General features: G+C 39.8%; 1 protein-coding gene across 2 annotated transcripts; it reads left to right on the top strand.

Moving 5' to 3' along the window:
* The first annotated feature begins 10 nt into the window (after positions 1-10).
* CASP3 (caspase 3) lies at positions 11-13905 on the top strand. 2 transcript variants are annotated; one of them, XM_017808927.1, is made up of 8 exons: positions 11-99; positions 4258-4404; positions 5481-5573; positions 8091-8215; positions 8720-8848; positions 10680-10855; positions 11343-11460; positions 12565-13905. In XM_017808927.1, the coding sequence occupies exons 3-8, from the start codon at positions 5500-5502 to the stop codon at positions 12789-12791; spliced, it is 849 nt and encodes a 282-aa protein (XP_017664416.1). In that variant the 5' UTR covers positions 11-99; positions 4258-4404; positions 5481-5499; the 3' UTR covers positions 12792-13905. The 2 variants fall into 2 exon arrangements, with proteins under 2 accessions (XP_017664416.1, XP_017664322.1); XM_017808833.1 differs by having other exon boundaries at positions 30-139.
* The last annotated feature ends 3094 nt before the right edge of the window (positions 13906-16999 follow it).

Here is a 16999-nt window from a genome sequence, read left to right as displayed (position 1 = left end):
GGGAGGAGCCAGTGCCGCGTCGGGCGGGCCCACGGCCGCGGGGTTCCCTCAGCGCCGAGCCGTGCCCAGCGCAGCCCAGCCGAGCGCAGGGGAAGGCAGGTTGGAGCGCAGCGCCGAGAGCGGGCGGGCGGCCGAGGCGGTGGGTGCTGGCGGCGGCAGGGATGCGGGCGCGGCGGTGGTGGGGCCAAACAAAGCGGCGGGGGTGGGGTAGACCAGGCTGTAGCTCTCCAGCTCCGCGTGGCCGCCCGCATCTCCTCCAGAGGAGGTCGGCTGCGGGGGGCAGGAGGGCAGTCGCGTATCGCCGGAGGCGGGCCTGGGGCTCAGAGCGCCGCCTCGCCGCTGCCCCGGGGCCCCGCGGGGCTCCCGGCACGGCGGGTCCGGCAGTGCTGCGGGCAGGGGTCCGTCCCGCCCTGCCCGCGGGCGAGGCGGCAGAGCGGCCGCGGTGCTCTCCCGGCGCCCGCCGCTTCCCCCTGCCCGGGGCAGGGCGCGGGACCTCGGCTATGAGTTTTCCAGAAGCTTAAGGTAGACAGTTTGCTCCGTTTCAGCCTGCTTTGGTCGAGAAGCTGCCGAAACAAACGAACAAGCAAACAAACAAACAAAAAATAGGAGAAAAGAGAAAGGAAAAAAAAAAAAAGCACTTTAATTCTAAGCTGCTCTCTGGTGTCCCCCCCGGTGGACCATTAACTAACCGGAAGCGCAGGGTCAGAATCTGCATCTGGATCGACCAAAACAAAGCGAGTTAAACCTCGTGTGTACCGGCCGTGCCAGTGCTGGAGGAAATTAGTTTGAAACTCTCACAGACACTGTGACTAACCTTTTCTAATCTAGTCTTTTACCCTTTGACTCATAGTTCCCTCCTTCAGTTATCTGCGTGTCAGATGGTAGGTTTCAAACTAACACATCATGCCGTTGATGTTAAGGAGCCCGATAAGGCTATTGCTTATTGCATTGGTGACGTGTTTTAATTGGTATTGGTGAATTAATAAGCAAGGGTCCCATCTACACTCGGAATAATTTCAGCTCTTGCTAATTTTGCATCTTAATGCTGACTGACTAGAAGTCTGTTTGCTTTTGGAAGATCAGAGTGCTGACCCGGTGTCTGGGCTTTCCAACTACCACATCCAGACCAGAAGTAATGGGAAAGGCTGTCACAGAACTGGCATGCTTCCATCAGTGGTAGCAGTATTTAGTAGGGGGATATTGTCATATGGAAAATATAATGGTATATTTCAAATGTTTTTCAGTTTTTCATATAGTCTATTTTTTCCTTATGTTATTAGTCAGATAATTATTGTTTAGCATTGTACATTGTAGAATGGAAGCATTTTAATTGCATGTCTGCATGCAAATTATTGCAATATGCCATATATATGTTTCTGTACATAAAATATCTTCTTTGAATGCTTGACATTTTCTCTTGCAGTCATGTGAGGTGGAAAACTGCCCTTTTGTAATCTTTAAGGACATGTTTTACAATACTGATGTCTGTTTTGGACGTGTGTTTTAATACTGCTACAATCATTGCTTTGTAGCAGCAGACATATACTCAAGGTGTGTTGTCTTGTCTCTCCTGGTTTGCAAATCAGTTATTTGCTTCCTTCTGTATCTGAGAAGCTTTGGTATTATTTTTATCACTGTGTCATTCATTTGTCTTTTTGGTTCTCATTTCAAATAAATATCTTTAAAAAGAAACCTGATGGTTTGTATGGCGGTGGTGATACATGATGATGTGAATTTCTTTTCATTAGGTCCAGGAAGAATAAGTAAATCCAGGCTGGAAGGGATAAAAAATTGTTTTATATATAATTTTCCTATCAAAAAAAAGCATTGTAACAACTGCATTTATAGAAGGAAAAATATTTTTTCTCTTACTGCTATACAGAGAGACATTGGTCGTTTTTTGTTAGCTTGCTAAGTGTAGCTTTGGACCTTTTTGAACCACTTTGTTTTTTACTACTTAGTACCTGTAAAGATCATTGCAGCATCATCTTTATATTCATTGTCTCTGTGTCATAGCATTTTTAACAACCTGTATTTTTTTTAGATAAAGTATTGGAAAATAAACTTCCTAAAACCTATAGAATATATTCTGCTGGGTTACAAAAATGCTGTTGCTCTTTTCAGCTACTTGTTTTTGTGTTTCCTTATAGTTGAAAGTTCATCTTACATAACAGAAAATAGTATCAAGGTGAAGAATAACATTTTTTCATCAAATTCTTAATGCACTGTCATGATTCCTACTCCCCTCACCCCTTCCCCCACCCCCTCCATCCCTAATAGGATGAGATCATCCTCCACAGGGAAATGTGTATTCTGCTTGAAAGAGCATGGCATCACTGCATTACCTAAACCAAGATGAGGCAATTCTTAGTCTGTTAGAATCAGCATCATCCTCCAGAGAGCACTGCTGTTACCCTGACCAGTGCTTTAGAGCAGAAAACATGCTGCTGGTTAAAACCTGCTTTTGAGTGCCTAGCAACAAGAGATACCTCCTTGTGGATGTCTTTTGTTCTTTAAACAAGTGCAGATGACTTGGTGCCTTAAGGTGCTCAGAAATTGATGAATATTAAAGATGAATTACAGATTCTGTTCTGAAGATAAAGCATGAGAATTTCCATACCTAACGTGTTCTAACCAGCCTTTCTAGACAATCTCTCTAGCTTCTGTAAAGTCTCTTAGACAAGCTCCAATTGTGATGAAGTGGAATGCAGTGAGCTCTAACACTTCATTAAACAATTGAAATTGTAGGCTGTGAGCTAGGCTTGCAGAGGCTTTAATAAGAAATGTTTTTATGATATGGTATTACAAAATGTGTTTTACATTTTTCAGAAACAAAGTACTATAGTTTGTTGTAATTGTGGGTTTTGCTAGCTACTTTTTCCAATTTCATTGTTTCTTTGGCATTGGATCAATTACAGCAGTTTTAGTCATAATTTAAGGTCACTTAAATGTTGAAGATCTCTCTTAGTGCTTGCAGCATGCTTTATCATTTATGTTGTAGAAGCGCTCAGTGCTTGCAGCCAGTTAGGTCTCCAGTTTGCTTACTTAAGTCTGCTGCTGTTCACCAGTGGTGTTCTCACCATTACTAAACCAGCTTACTAAAACCAGTCCCTAAAGGGATGTAGCATTTTGGTTGGAGCACACCTGATGTGAACTCAAGACAGCCTAGTGATCCACTTACCCTACCTAATGATTGCAAGATCTGATCTGTTGGCCAGAGCTCTTAGCTTGCCATATACTTTGGGTGAGTCTTTCTCCAAGTAGCTCTTGGTAGCCCAGGCTGGCTCATATGATGGAGAGGAGCTGGCCACAGCTCATGTAGGCACACATTTACTAGTTTACACCCTGTGGTTGAGGTACTTGCAGATCTTCACAGTATCAAAAAGCTGGGATAAACACCTGGGGTTTTAGCAGAAGTTGATTTCTGTGCTGACATGGCTACACTGCTGTCAGTACACCTGCTGGCAAGTTTCGATGATAGAGATGGTACACGATGCTGTGTTTTTTTATGTGGTATAGTTGTTTATTACTGTTGGTAGACAAAGAACGAGTGAGGAATGAAATAAACCTTTTCCTTGTCTCTCCTATTAATCCCATTCTTTGGGATTGTGCTTTTGGGTTGTGCTTTTGCACATAGTGCTTCTCCAGAAGAACGAACAGCATTGAGTTGCATCAGAATTGTGGGTCGATCTGGTTGGATGTTTTCCTACAAATAAAATTTTGCTCAAAAGTTTCAGGCTGAGACCTCAGGAAAGCTGGAAACCAAAGCCAAGGATGATTGTGGTAGGGAGAGGGTTGAAAGAAGCAGAGAAACTCCTGGAAGCTGGGCTGTGCAGGAGCAGGGGAACTCTAGTATTCTTGTCAATGGAAGCCATTATTTCTGCTTCCCAGGGATCAGAAGGTCTACTCTTCAGTTAGAGCTGCGTGGACACACCAGTTGTCACTGTAAACTAGACTTTATTGGCAGTGCACAGTTATAAGGCGTAGGGTTGGATCACTGCCAGGCCACAGGTCATAGGTAACCTTTGGAATTGCTTGTCTTTTTTCCTCATAGGGAACTTTTAATGAATTAGACTTTGACGTTAGGATGAATGAATCCAGATCATGGTGCTATGCAGTCAAGTTTATCATTGTTGCTTTAGTTCCTGCCCCATGATACTGTCTGTAAAGTAAATTTCTAAATTTCTAGAATGTATTTTAGACATTTTATTTCTAAAATACTGAGCTCATTTAATACTTGTGCAATTTGGTTTTCAGGAAATTTCCTGTTTGCTGCATTACATAATACAGTTCTCAAGTCTGGAATAATTTGGTGAGGAAGATTTCTTGATTACATCAGTGCTCCAATATACAAAGAAATAGTATTCAGAGTAACCCTGAAGGTCTTTTGAAGTCACTAAAAACGTAAGTAAATGTCTTCTTAAGAAACAAGGAAAGACAGAAGGTTATACATCACCAGATTAGTGCTTCTGATGCATCAGTAATGGTTGCCACAGAAAATGGATGTTTCTGATGTTCTGTAGATACGAAGTTGAGACTTAATATAATAATACTATGATGATGTAAGATGGCAAATATAGTTTGCCACTAAAGAACTTAAGCCTTAAATAAGAATCTTCATCATATCTGACCAGCAAACCTTACTACTTGATCTGGTTGTTTATGCATTTCTCTTTACCATAAATATATCTGCTAAGTAGGTTCTTGTTAAATTCTTGCCTTTTAGTGCCTTGTTTGTTTCTTGAGGTCTAAGCACTTCTAAGCATTTATCACTTTGTCCTATCTGGTGATTTAATTATGATGGTTAATTGTTTTACAAAACTTGAGCTTAAGGTAACTTTTGATAATGTGTTCCATGAATACACACAGAGTAATTGTGGGGGAGGTTTAATGCTTTTAAATTGATTTCTGGCTTGGTATCCATCGTAATTTATTGTCCTATGTTCTAATAAAAGTAAATAGCAGCCCACAGCATAGGGTTCATTTCATCAACTATTTGAAGTTATATTGTTGTGGTTTTATGTAATTTATATTGCAATTGCCTTCACATACACCAACTAGAATGGGATGCAGTGATGTTTCATTTCAAACAGAATGCAGAGAAATTACTCATTTCTCAAAATACTATGACCCAAAATCTAATCTTCTGTGTTAATTTTTGCACGTATCCAATAATTTGTACTGCTTGATTTTTGGTTCTCAATTTCTAGTGCATGTAGGAACATTGCAATATTTTAAAGATTGTTTTTCATTTGTTTGTCTCTTAGCCTGCTTTTTGTAGGCCTTTTCAATGATTTGGTCTGACTTTTTCCCAGAGTTCTTTTAGAATGCAATAATTTAGAAAAATATTTCATGTTCTTCTTTCAAAGATAAAATATGTAGGAATTACTCCGAGATGCTATTTTTTTGTCTGCTAATACTTCTAGGCTAAAGTTATTCAGTGAATTGTCATAACATTTCTATTTTCTTACATTTTCAAGCTGATAATTGAAAGCCATAATGGCAGACATTGGAGATGGACCACATTTGGGGGAAGATCTGACAGATGCAAAATCTATTCCAGGTTTCAAAGGGTAAGTGAGATACTTTTGGTTTAAGTCTTCAATTTAAGTCTTGAAGAATCTTGTGCTGTAACTGAAGGCGAGAGCCATAGAAGAAATAATGCTAAGAAGAAAAGTTTCAATTATGGTAAATTGTTATAATAATAAACAACTATCAGAGTTGTACTGACTTCGAAAATGTACAGTGTCTGACAGAACAGGCCACATGCATGTACAAGGAACTAAAAAGCAAAATACTTGAGGTGCAGCTAGACTGGGCTTAAAAGGATTATGAAGTGGTTAGCTCTTCTTGAAAAGAGACATCTGTGTCTCACCCTAGACTAAATGTTCACCCCTTTCCTTGAACTGCTTTTAGAGCTGACCTGAACCTGTGGCAGACAGTCCAGCTGGTTGAGCTGACCTGCTGTAGGGGCTGTGTGTGTGTAAGCAGAAGTGCAAGAAGAACTTATGGGGTCGAGGGGAGGAAACACAGGCCTGTTCTTCCTGATGCCAGCTGGTTGTTACACTGCTCTAGCACTGTCATCAGATTATGCTCTCTTTGGGAAATTAATTTGGTTCTGAAGTCATTCTTTTTAATATTTCAATGAAAATCAGGTTTAAGAGTATTACAGACTTTTTATTTGTAAAATACAGTATGATAGGCCCCCAGTCTTGTAACCACTTACCCATGTGCTCAAATGAGACTTTTAAAGTTTAGCATGCTATCAGTTACTTACCAAGAATCTATTGCAGCAAGGAATCTCTCAGCCTCAAGGAGTAATCTTGAGAGGCATCCCTGTTCAAGGGGAGATCCTGGTGTGCAGCCCACTGCCATGCAGGAGAGCTCAGGGGGCCCTGGGCTTTATGCTATATATGGAGTAAGATAATTGACTTACAGTTGTATTTGCATACCAGCCATGTTTTGGGATGGTGCATGCTCAGCTAGCCCTTAGATGTTGAGGAAGATTTGTGGCCCTTAGCTATTGTGTTATCTGTCTCCCCAAAGTCCAACTTCATCCAGATGCAGCCATCATGAATACTACTGGTGGCTATTGCTTAAGCAGAAAAGGAGCACATATCTGCCACATCTTTCTAGGTTTTGAATGTTTACTTTTGAAAATCCAATGGTAATATGACTTTCGGTTAGAATTCAGAACAGATTTGCATGCTCAGAGCTAACCTTGGCTCCAGGTACATGGCTTTCAAAACATGATAGTAAGAAAACCCAACTGCTTCCTTGTTGATATAATAGCTGGCATCCTTAAACTAAGTTTTCATATTCTTCTGTGCAAAGGCATTATAATTTTAACACGGTTCTTCCTTGATTCTAAATTTTAAGCTTGTTACAGGTTGCATAGAAGGCTACTACAAATACAGATGACACTTCACTTTTTTATTAAAATTCATTGTGTATGTGCACATTTTAACCGAAACAAAAGTTTTATTTGGGAGCATAACTGTACAAAGCAGTTTCATTCATTTTAACCTCTGGGCAAGTATAGTCTTCACTTAAATCTACCAACTGATTTCACAGATGTAACTTAGAATCATAGGCTGATTTGAGTTGGAAGTGACCTAAAAAATCCTCTAGTTCCAACCTTTCTGGCATGGGCAGGGACACCTTTCACTAGACCAGGTTGCTTAAAGCTCCATCCAACCTGGCTTTGAACACTTCCAGAGGTAGGGCATGTGCAACTTCTCTGGGCCACCTGTTGCAGTGCCTCACCACTCTCACAGTAAAGAATTTTTTCCTAATATCTAGTCTAAACTTACTCTCTTTCAGTTTAAAGCCATTCCCCTTTGTTTTATGACTACCCGTCCTTGTCAGAAGCCCCTCCTGTCTTTCCTGTAGCCCCCTTTAGGTACTGAAAAGCCACTAAAAGGTCTCCCCAGAGCCTTCTCCTCTCCAGGCTGAACAACCCTACCTCTCTCAGCCTATCCTAGGAGAGGTACTCCAGCCCCCCAGTCATCTTCATCATGGATTCCTCTGGATTCAGTCCAACAGCTCCATGTCCTTCTTATTCTGGGGACCCCAGAGCTGGATGCAGTGCTCCAGGTAGAGTATCACCAGAGCACAGCAGAGGGGCAGAATCACCTCCCTTGACCTGCTGTCCACTCTCCTTTTGATGCAGCCAACGGTGCAATTTGCTTTCTGGATTGCAAGTGCACATTGATAGCTCATTCATTTTTTCTTTGACTAGTACCTCCCAGTTCTCCTCAGGGCTGCTCTCAATCCGCTCATTATTCAGCCTGTATCCATGTTTGGGATTGCCCCGACCCAGGTGCAGGATCTTGCACTGGGCTTTGTTGAACTTCATGAAGTTGGCACAGGCCCACCTCTCAAGCCTAGTTGACATCCCTTCCCTCTAGGGTATCAACCACACTGACTCATCTTGGTGTCATCAGCAAACTTGCTGAGGGAACTTCTAGAGAAAAAGTAGCAAACATTACCAGTTTCATTGGATTTGCTAAAATAACCTATTGTTGTTACTATTTTGAAAATTGAGAGATCAGGAATTAACGCCTACATTTTGTCTGGTTTCTGTGCAGAAGGAACCTACCTGCTAGCAAGTCTATGGACTCTGGAATTCTGCCAGACTACAGTTACAGAATGGATTATCCAGAAATGGGGGAATGTATAATAATAAACAATAAGAACTTCCACAGATGTACTGGTACTACTTTCAAGTTTTTAATTTTTTTCCTTAATTTAGATAAATTAGTGCCATGTGTTATTCTTCAAAACTAAATATGCAGACCAATTTTGATTGCATTAAAAAATTAGGTCGTTTGAATGGGTATGATTAGTTTTGGTGCATTCTTCCAAATGTGCCGAGAGGGAACATATTAGGGTATAGCAGTAACAAGGAGAAAAATTGATAAGCAGTACAAGTCTGCTTTACCTTTAAGTCATGAATTCTATTTTGCAAATAAAATTCTTTTTATGTCCTTACATAGATAGGTAGATATAAAAATAAGATGTAGATAAATCTACAATACAGGTACAGAGAGTGGGAGATGGTGTGCATGTGTAACAGTACAATGTTTTTTCTGTTTGAGTGGATCTGGAATAATAGAATATTTCAGACTGATACCGTATAAGTGAGAAAAGAATTTGGCTCAATCAGACCATGCCATCTGTATCATATAAAAAAATAACACATTTCTTTTATGTATAGGGATGCTACCCCGTTCAGGTACAGATGCGGATGCTGCAAGTGTCAGAGAGGTTTTTATGAAGTTGGGATATAAAATAAAGATCAACAATGATCTTTCATGTGACGACATTTTTAAACTATTGAAAAAAGGTAAGTAATAATATGTTCAGTGTGTGTATTAAATCAGCAACTGTTTCCAAATACATCTCTAGCCCTCACATCTCTTCTTCCATTGTTCCCTTAGATGACATTTCACACCTTCCAGTGATTTATTGCTAGGATGACATGTACATCATAGTTTCTATGTTTATTCATCTTTGCTGTCTCTCCATCTTTTGTGCCATGACTGTTGTCTCCGTATTCTATCTCGTCTTCTAAAGAAGGCTGGAAAAAAGGCTGACCCTTAAATGCAGACTGATTTATATTCTGACCCTGGGATCACTGAAGCTCTGTGAGTTGGAAAGAAACCTGCTTGACTGGGTAGAGGGGGTCTGTGCTACATGCTTAGTGGTGTGGCCCAAGAGAGGTTCTGATTGAGGGACCAGAACTGCAGGTGTGTGGAGTGAATTACTCTTCTAGAGAAACAACTCAAGTTTTGTTTAACTTGTGAAACAAAACACCCTTCTCCCAAGTGAGAGTTTTATACTACTGTGTTAATCCTGCTTTGTTTGAACTTGGCTACCTCTAGACCCTTAAATTAAATGGTGCCTGGAGGTATTGGTAGCCCTGAAACACAACCTATTCTGTTGTGTTGGAAGGTTCTCTGCTGTGACTGTGACTCATGCCTACTAGTGCTTTCCCAGACTATTTCAGGTCACAGTTCAACAGTAAAAGTGATCCAGTGATAATTCCCAACAGCCAGTTAGCTTGCAGCAATCCTGGTCTTGGTTTTTTGTTTTTTTTTAATGGAAATGTTTATTAACATAGATGTAGGTTCTTTGGTGCTGGTTAATGTTTATGCCAGAGAATGTTCCCAGGCATGGTTAAGTTGTTAGTATAGTTGCAACCAGTCTATTGACAGTAGCTGAAAGTGTGACTCTTCTAAATGCAGTGCTTGTCCATAGATTGTAGAAATGCCTGAGTGTGCATCACTTGAGAAAAATATAAATAGTTGATTTTTTCCAGAATAGAGATTCAGTGTTTTGGTAAGCAATAAACAGTAAGACTTCAGCTGTACAGACTGTTACATTTTTCATGTACAAACTCTTGCATCTTATTGAGTTACCACTCAGAGTTCCTTTTAGATCCTTTCCTTTAAACCACATTTGTATCTTTTCATAAATTCAAAAGAATCATCTTGGCCCTCAAGTACAATTCCCACAAAGTCAGGCAATAAAAGACATTGAAGAATATCTATTTTATGCTCTTTGTCTACCACAAGATGAAGGGGAATAAAGATATAAATCTACAGACACTTTATATCAAGCTTAAATGTCTTAATTTTTTACTTAAAGAGCTTGAAAAATCGTTCTAGACCTCGCTACAGGTCAAAAGTGAGAGGAGAGGGGTACTGCCAGTACCTAGGTCCCTGCAGCAGCAGCAACTTCCGTGCTGCATTCAATTCCCATGTAATCCAAGCAGTTGAAGCATCTCCAATTGGAAGGAGAGAGATATCGGACTTCTCCATCCTTTCCCAAAACTCAGAATTTTCCATCAATCCCATCGCAGATCACAAGACCGACCATTACTGAATGAGTGAGGTTTGTCTTCAAAACACTCTCTTTGTTTCCTCATGGTATTCCTGGCCTAGTTCTGTGACCACGTCTTGGAATGGGTAGGGTTGGCCTTTAATTTGGGGTTTTCTGTGTCCAACGTCCGTAAGCAAAGTAGGCAGACTTATTTTGTTCAGAAGTGAAAACTGGTTGGATGTTTCTAAATGTGGGAATTAGTTCTTAAAGACTTCTGTCACATAGGAAGGATCAAATGTTCAAAATTTTTAGGGAATGCGGGAAGTTAAGGTAATTCTCTTTTTTCTTTCAAGTTTCTGAAGAAGATCACAGCAAGCGAAGCAGTTTTGTTTGTGTGTTGCTAAGCCATGGTGATGAAGGACTAATCTATGGTACAGATGGCCCTCTTGAACTGAAAGCACTAACAAGCCTTTTCAGAGGTGACAGGTGCCGAAGTTTAGCAGGAAAACCCAAGCTCTTTTTCATTCAGGTGATGTACAGCTGAACAATTATCATCAAATCAGTCAGATACTTAAAAAAATACCATTTCCCACTAATTATTAGTGCAAAAAAGTTAATTCTTTCTAGAATTGATTTAAATGGAATTACTTTTGGAATAAGATTCTTTTTGGGTCTAAAAGTGGCACAATCTGCCCTAGTAGGTAGGCAGTATTCGTAATAGATGAGATTGCATTATCTTGATTCTATGGATTAAGTAAAAACTTAGCCAATATTTTAAAGAGTTTCTGAATATAATTTTGAATGAATATCTATCTTATCCAAAATGTGTAGTTGATTTAAATAAATGCTAGCTACTTTTCTTCTGAGTCAGTCTAATGGAAATGTGACATGTAAATTCTTTTTATTTTTGCAGTTTTTTAGTCAGAATATTATCATCTGAAAACCTGAAAAAAAAATAAATCAGTATTCTGATCGTTATCCCTGCCTTTATTTTCCATTCTTCTTCCACCAAATAGGCTTGTAGAGGGACCGAATTAGATTGCGGTATTGAGACAGACAGTGGATCAGAAGAAACAATGTGTCAAAAAATACCTGTAGAAGCAGACTTTCTGTATGCATATTCTACAGCTCCAGGTGAGAGATTATGTCTATATGTGAGCCTCTATTGATGCTAAAAATTAAAATATTTAGTTGTATCCAGTCAGTGGGTGATTTCACTAGTATGGGATATCCCTTCGCTCAGTTTGGGTCAGCTGTACTAGTTGTGTCCTTTCTCAAGATTTTGTCCACCCCAATCTCAATGATGGGGCAGGAGGGATGTTGGGGAGACAGTGCTGATGCTGTGCCAGCACTGCTCAGCAGTAACCAGAACCGTGTTGTGTTATCAACACTTTCTAGCTACCAGTGCAAAGCACAGCACTGTGAGGGCTGCTGTGGGGAAATGAACTCCATCTCAGACAGACCCAATACACTCTTTCATGGAAATATGGATTTTCTTCTCTCAATCACTTTTTTTACACTGATTTGATTTCTTTTTGAGGTAGTTGCTACTCTCAGTTCCTACAAAACCCCCACCAAACCCTGAATATACATCTTTCTCCCTAGCAAATCCTCAAATATTCATATGCTGGAAATTGAGTTAATCAGGGTTGTACAAATAATTTACAGCAGGAGGAAAAGGTATTATTCTGAGAAAACAAAGCAATCAGATGTCCAGAAGTGGATGATAAACACCAGCATATTATTTCCATATCATCTCTATTTACATTGCATCCTTAAGCAAAATCAGTAGAGGCAGAGCCTTTGGTATGCCCTTTACATTACCAGTTAGCAGAAGTAGGTTTCAGTCTTTAATTCATGCGCATAGTCCTGAAGACAGTGACACTGAAATCCATTTTGCATCTTGGCTCCATCTGTACTGTCACCTCTCCTTTGTGTTCATGTACTCTGTGAAGTAGTAAGTGATCAATGGCTAAGATTGTTGCAGCAGAAGATAGTTTTCCTGCCTTTTGATTTTCTACCTACTTAAAGTTTTCTTAGATTATAAAACATGAGAGGATTAGAAAAATCTTTTGAGTTGAAATTTGAAGAACCTAAATTTTATTTGTTGGTGGTTTTGAGTTTTTATTTTACAACATTGACTGCTATTGGAAACAATGCGTTGTTCCCCTAATTGCTAACCTGTCCTGTATCAAAGGCTGCTACATCTGATCACTTTGACATTGCTCTCTTCCACAGGCTATTACTCCTGGAGGAATTCAGCTGAAGGCTCCTGGTTTATTCAGTCACTGTGTAAAATGCTGAAGGAACATGCAAGGAAGCTTGAACTCATGCAGATTCTAACTCGTGTAAATCGCAGAGTGGCAGAGTATGAGTCCTGCTCAACTCGACAAGATTTTAATGCAAAGAAACAGATTCCATGTATTGTCTCTATGCTCACCAAAGAATTTTATTTCCCTTCCTAAAACAATTTTTCAGTTCATGTTTTTATCTGCAATTTATATGCAGTGTTAGTACAAAATAACACTTTTAAATCTGAATAACTGTTTACTACTGTGTGTGGCACAATGAACTATCTCAAGGTTAGAAGTAAAGAGTATTATGGCTATGTTAGAAATGCAAACTTGAGTAGCTGAAGCGCAGGCAGATTTCAAAGTAGTGCTCTGAGTATTGCAAACAATTAGGAAGGGGAGACTGAAGAAAGATCACATCGTTTATCAGAACTATTTGGTGCTACATTGCTCTTTGCTGAAGGGGCAGAGAAAAACAGTTCTTGTAAATAGTTTGGTTTCATATCTTACAAAGAAGATTCAGAATGTGCTTTGTGTATTAATTATGATTATATGATAGCATTGTCACACGTTTCTCCTTAACTCAAGTTCTAGAAGTTTAGGTTATAAATTAACCTAAACTATTTTTATAATTTTGGGCATAAACTGTGGAAAACAGCCATTTCACTTTTTTACATACAAGTAGGAAGCATGTTTAGAATACAGTCAGTTTTTCCTGATAATTTTTTAATTTTGTGCATGGAATATTTGATAAAGCAATTATATCAACACGGTAGCTGTTTCAAAATAAATTTTGTATTCTGACCTTGAAGCTGAGTGCCTAAGGGACCAGTCTTCCAAAATTTCTTTTTCTGCAGCTCCCTAAAGGGTAGAGCTGTTGGGGCATATTTGGGGCTGTATCAATGCAAAAGGAAGTCTGCATTCTGAATAGTCTGCTTTCACCTTTCTGGCCTTAAATAAGAGTGGGTTTGCTCTGTGCTACATGTATACCATATGTAATCTGTGTGAAAACCTAGATTTGTTGTACTGGAGAAATTTAACTTCTTTAATACCAATTTGAGTTAATAACAAAACTTTAGCTAAAATATGTTAACAAATAGTAAATTTCTCGACTGAATTTTGTAAAACAGACTTCTACAAAATTGTAAAACATTTCTGCTTATGTTTCAGCTTGTAGCAGTCTCTTTAAGATCAGAGGAAGACAGAATACTAAATGACTATAGGGTGCTTGCAAAACAAGACTTGAAACTCTTCAGATTGTGTAGCATAAACAATGTTAGCAAATTGATGTTCACTTCCAGAGGCATTTGGTACTTTTTTTAAAATTAAATACTGTTTCCTAAATTGTATCAGGCTTTTCTATGTATGTTATTTGTTTAGGATCTGATAGCTTTTGCAAAATAATTTTAACTTTATGTCCCTTTTCCCCCTTTTTCTTGTCCCTTTTCTCTCCTTACCACCTGAAGTTGAAAAGAAGCCCCTTTAAAGCATTCTGTGCCATATAGCCAGGTCATAAGAGTATAGTAGTGATTGAGACCTGGCTAATGCCAGTTCAAAAGGGATGCAGAGGAGGCAAATTTAAACAGGTGAGTTCTCTGATGACTGCATGCTGGATAGGAAGAATCTTTTCACCCTCTTGTAGAAATGTTTTGTGAGAGAGGATTGGTCTGTTTTAGCTCATTGAAATTGCAGTTCCAGGTAGATTTATCGCTCGTGCTTCTGTTGAAAAATTAAAAAGGCCTCTTCTTCCTGTAGGTTGTGAATTACAGCATCTGCACAGTTATATTTTGTAAATGACTGACTAGACTGCCATTAATCTGCTTCAAAGCAATGGGGGATAGGGATGTTCCTGGAGTTCTTGGTTATTTTGCTGTGAAAAAGTTCTGTCACAGAGTTTGCTCTTCCCTTAGATTTAATAGGTTCTGGTCTTGATTCTTCTTGGTCCTTTAAAGGAATATTACTGTACAACTTTTCCAATAGTCTTTAACGTACAGCAAAACAAAATCAAAGCTAAGCTACGATGAGTCGCCAGTTGTAGGAATGAGGCCTACAGCCATGAGATACGTGGTAAAGGGATTTCCATGAGATATGTCAGTAGATATGTGGTGGAGGGATTACAGTGGGCATGATGGCCTCGTGACGGGGGTGATGGGTAACCAGGTAGAAGCCAGATTAACCTTTATCTCTGCAATTGGTCAAGTGGAAGTGCCTCCCTTGAGGAAGACCCACAGCCTTTGTAGTCTCACTTTTTAACTCTTGATGTTCCTCTTTTACATACAAAGTGGCTGTTCCACCCCACCATTTATGATGGCAATAACACTTCTCCCAAAAGTATAAATTGGCATTTGAAATCCTCTGTGGCAGAGGATGAGAGTACAACTACCATGCAAGACCAGTCAGTGGGCTTGCTCCTCTCTCCTCCCTAAAGCAGGGATGTCTCTTCAGTAAGATTTGCACCTCCACCTGTGCTGTAGCATACCTGGGAACACTTGTACCTACCAATATACACTTAGATTTTGTAGGCCTAGTGAATTGATCACTTGCTCCAATAAACTGCACAATTTGTGACTGTGGTTGCAAATGAGACCAGACTTACAGTATAACATGCATTTGGGAATCTTACTGAACACAACCAGACTGACAGTGCCAAATTGGTTATAGTCAGAAATTAAACCTAGCCACACCCAGCCCCTCTAAATCTCTGAGGAGGAGCTGGAAAGCATGGGAGTTTATTTTCTGCCAAATTCTACACTCTTAACACTTGTCGTTTAGGAAGACACAGAGTTAGGGCTTAGGGAAAGGGGTAATATTCACATCAATTCCTTTCAGGACAAGAGCTGCATTTTACTCCAAGTCAGTAAATTCCTTCATGGTGCCAAGAAGGCATCTATATATTTCTAGCTCAGGGCTAGTGTTCCAGTCGGTGGGACTTGCAGGTAGAGATGAAGCCTGTTAGAGAAGGCAGAGGGTGAGGTAATAATGTCCTTTTTCCTCATGTCTTGTCTCATTGTCCCGTTCTCCTCATGACTTTCTTAAACACTTACTCTATTACAATATTCTATCCCACTGCCTCTTACCCAAATTCAACCTTTCAACTAGATCATGTTTTCCCAATTACCATGAGCTTAGCTCACCACCTCTAGTCAGACCTCCTTGCCAAACAAAGTCACCAGTAGTGGAAGGCTGGTTGAAAACACTTTATGGAAGTGTTACACACTTTTGAATATACTACACTGAGGGGAACACACCATCACCTCCCTGGGAGAGGCTTTCAGGCCAAGTGTGGTTGCAGTTTCCAAACTGAGCTGGAAAGCACAGAGCTCTGTTTTCACCTGCAGATACATATATTTGCATGGCTAACTGGATCATCAGTTAAGTCATGTCCAGCAGACTTCTAAAAAGCTTGACCTTACTATTTTTCTGATTTGAAAAGCCAACAGAACAATGAACTTTTCAAAAATCAATTATGAAATTAACAAAGATGACATATGAGATGCCTAACAATTTTTACTGTTTCTAGTAAAACTGAAAAAAAACCCAAAACCAATTTTATTTTTTTGTTACTAAATGCATTTGATGCTAAACAATGGAAGGATGAAGAAAATAGACCTGGGCTGAAATTGGGGAGGCAGTTCATGCTGCCTAGTTTACACCAGGTCAAGTACTCCCTTCTAGCTAATCAAATCCTTATGTTGAATGCAGTCTGTCTGTCTTATTCCCACAACAACCTCTGAGAGTACATATTTCAAACAGGGTTTTGTTAAAACAAAAAAGAAAGAAAAAGGCATGTCAGACACTAATGCTGGTAAGTCCTGTGGAAACAATCCATCCTTGAAAAAAGAATCCACACTTTGGGTACTCTGCTCCATAACAGAAGAAAACCCATGTGATTTACTCAAAATACAAATTTGGGATTGCTCAGGTTGGAGAAGAGAAGGCTTCAGGGAGACCTTATAGCAGCCTTTCAGTACCTAAAGGGGGCCTATAAGAAAGATGGGGACAGACTTTTTAGCAGGACCTGTTGCAACAGGACAATGAGTAATGGCTTTAAATAAAAGAGGGTCAATTCAAACTGGATTTGAGGAAGAAGTTTTTTTTATGATAAGGGTGGTGAAACACGAACAGGTTGCCCAAAGAGGTGGTGGATGCCCCATCCCTGGAAACACTCCGTGTCAGATTGGATGGGGCTCTAAGCAACCTGATCTAGTGGAAGTTGTAACTGCTTGTTGCAGGGAGGTTGGAGTAGATGACCTGTGAAGGTCCCTTCCTACCCAAACCATTCTTTGCTTCTATGATGATACAGTTGTTAACAAGCACTAGATCTCTTTATACGTGATGCATTCCTCTTGGAAGTCTCTATGGTTTCTCCTTAAATTTTAAGC

This window comes from Lepidothrix coronata, unplaced genomic scaffold, assembly GCF_001604755.1.
Source record: "Lepidothrix coronata isolate B3197 unplaced genomic scaffold, Lepidothrix_coronata-1.0 Scaffold0, whole genome shotgun sequence".
NCBI lineage: Eukaryota > Metazoa > Chordata > Aves > Passeriformes > Pipridae > Lepidothrix > Lepidothrix coronata.
Note: the sequence above shows the minus strand (reverse complement) of the source record. Positions and strands in the feature narration are given on the sequence as shown.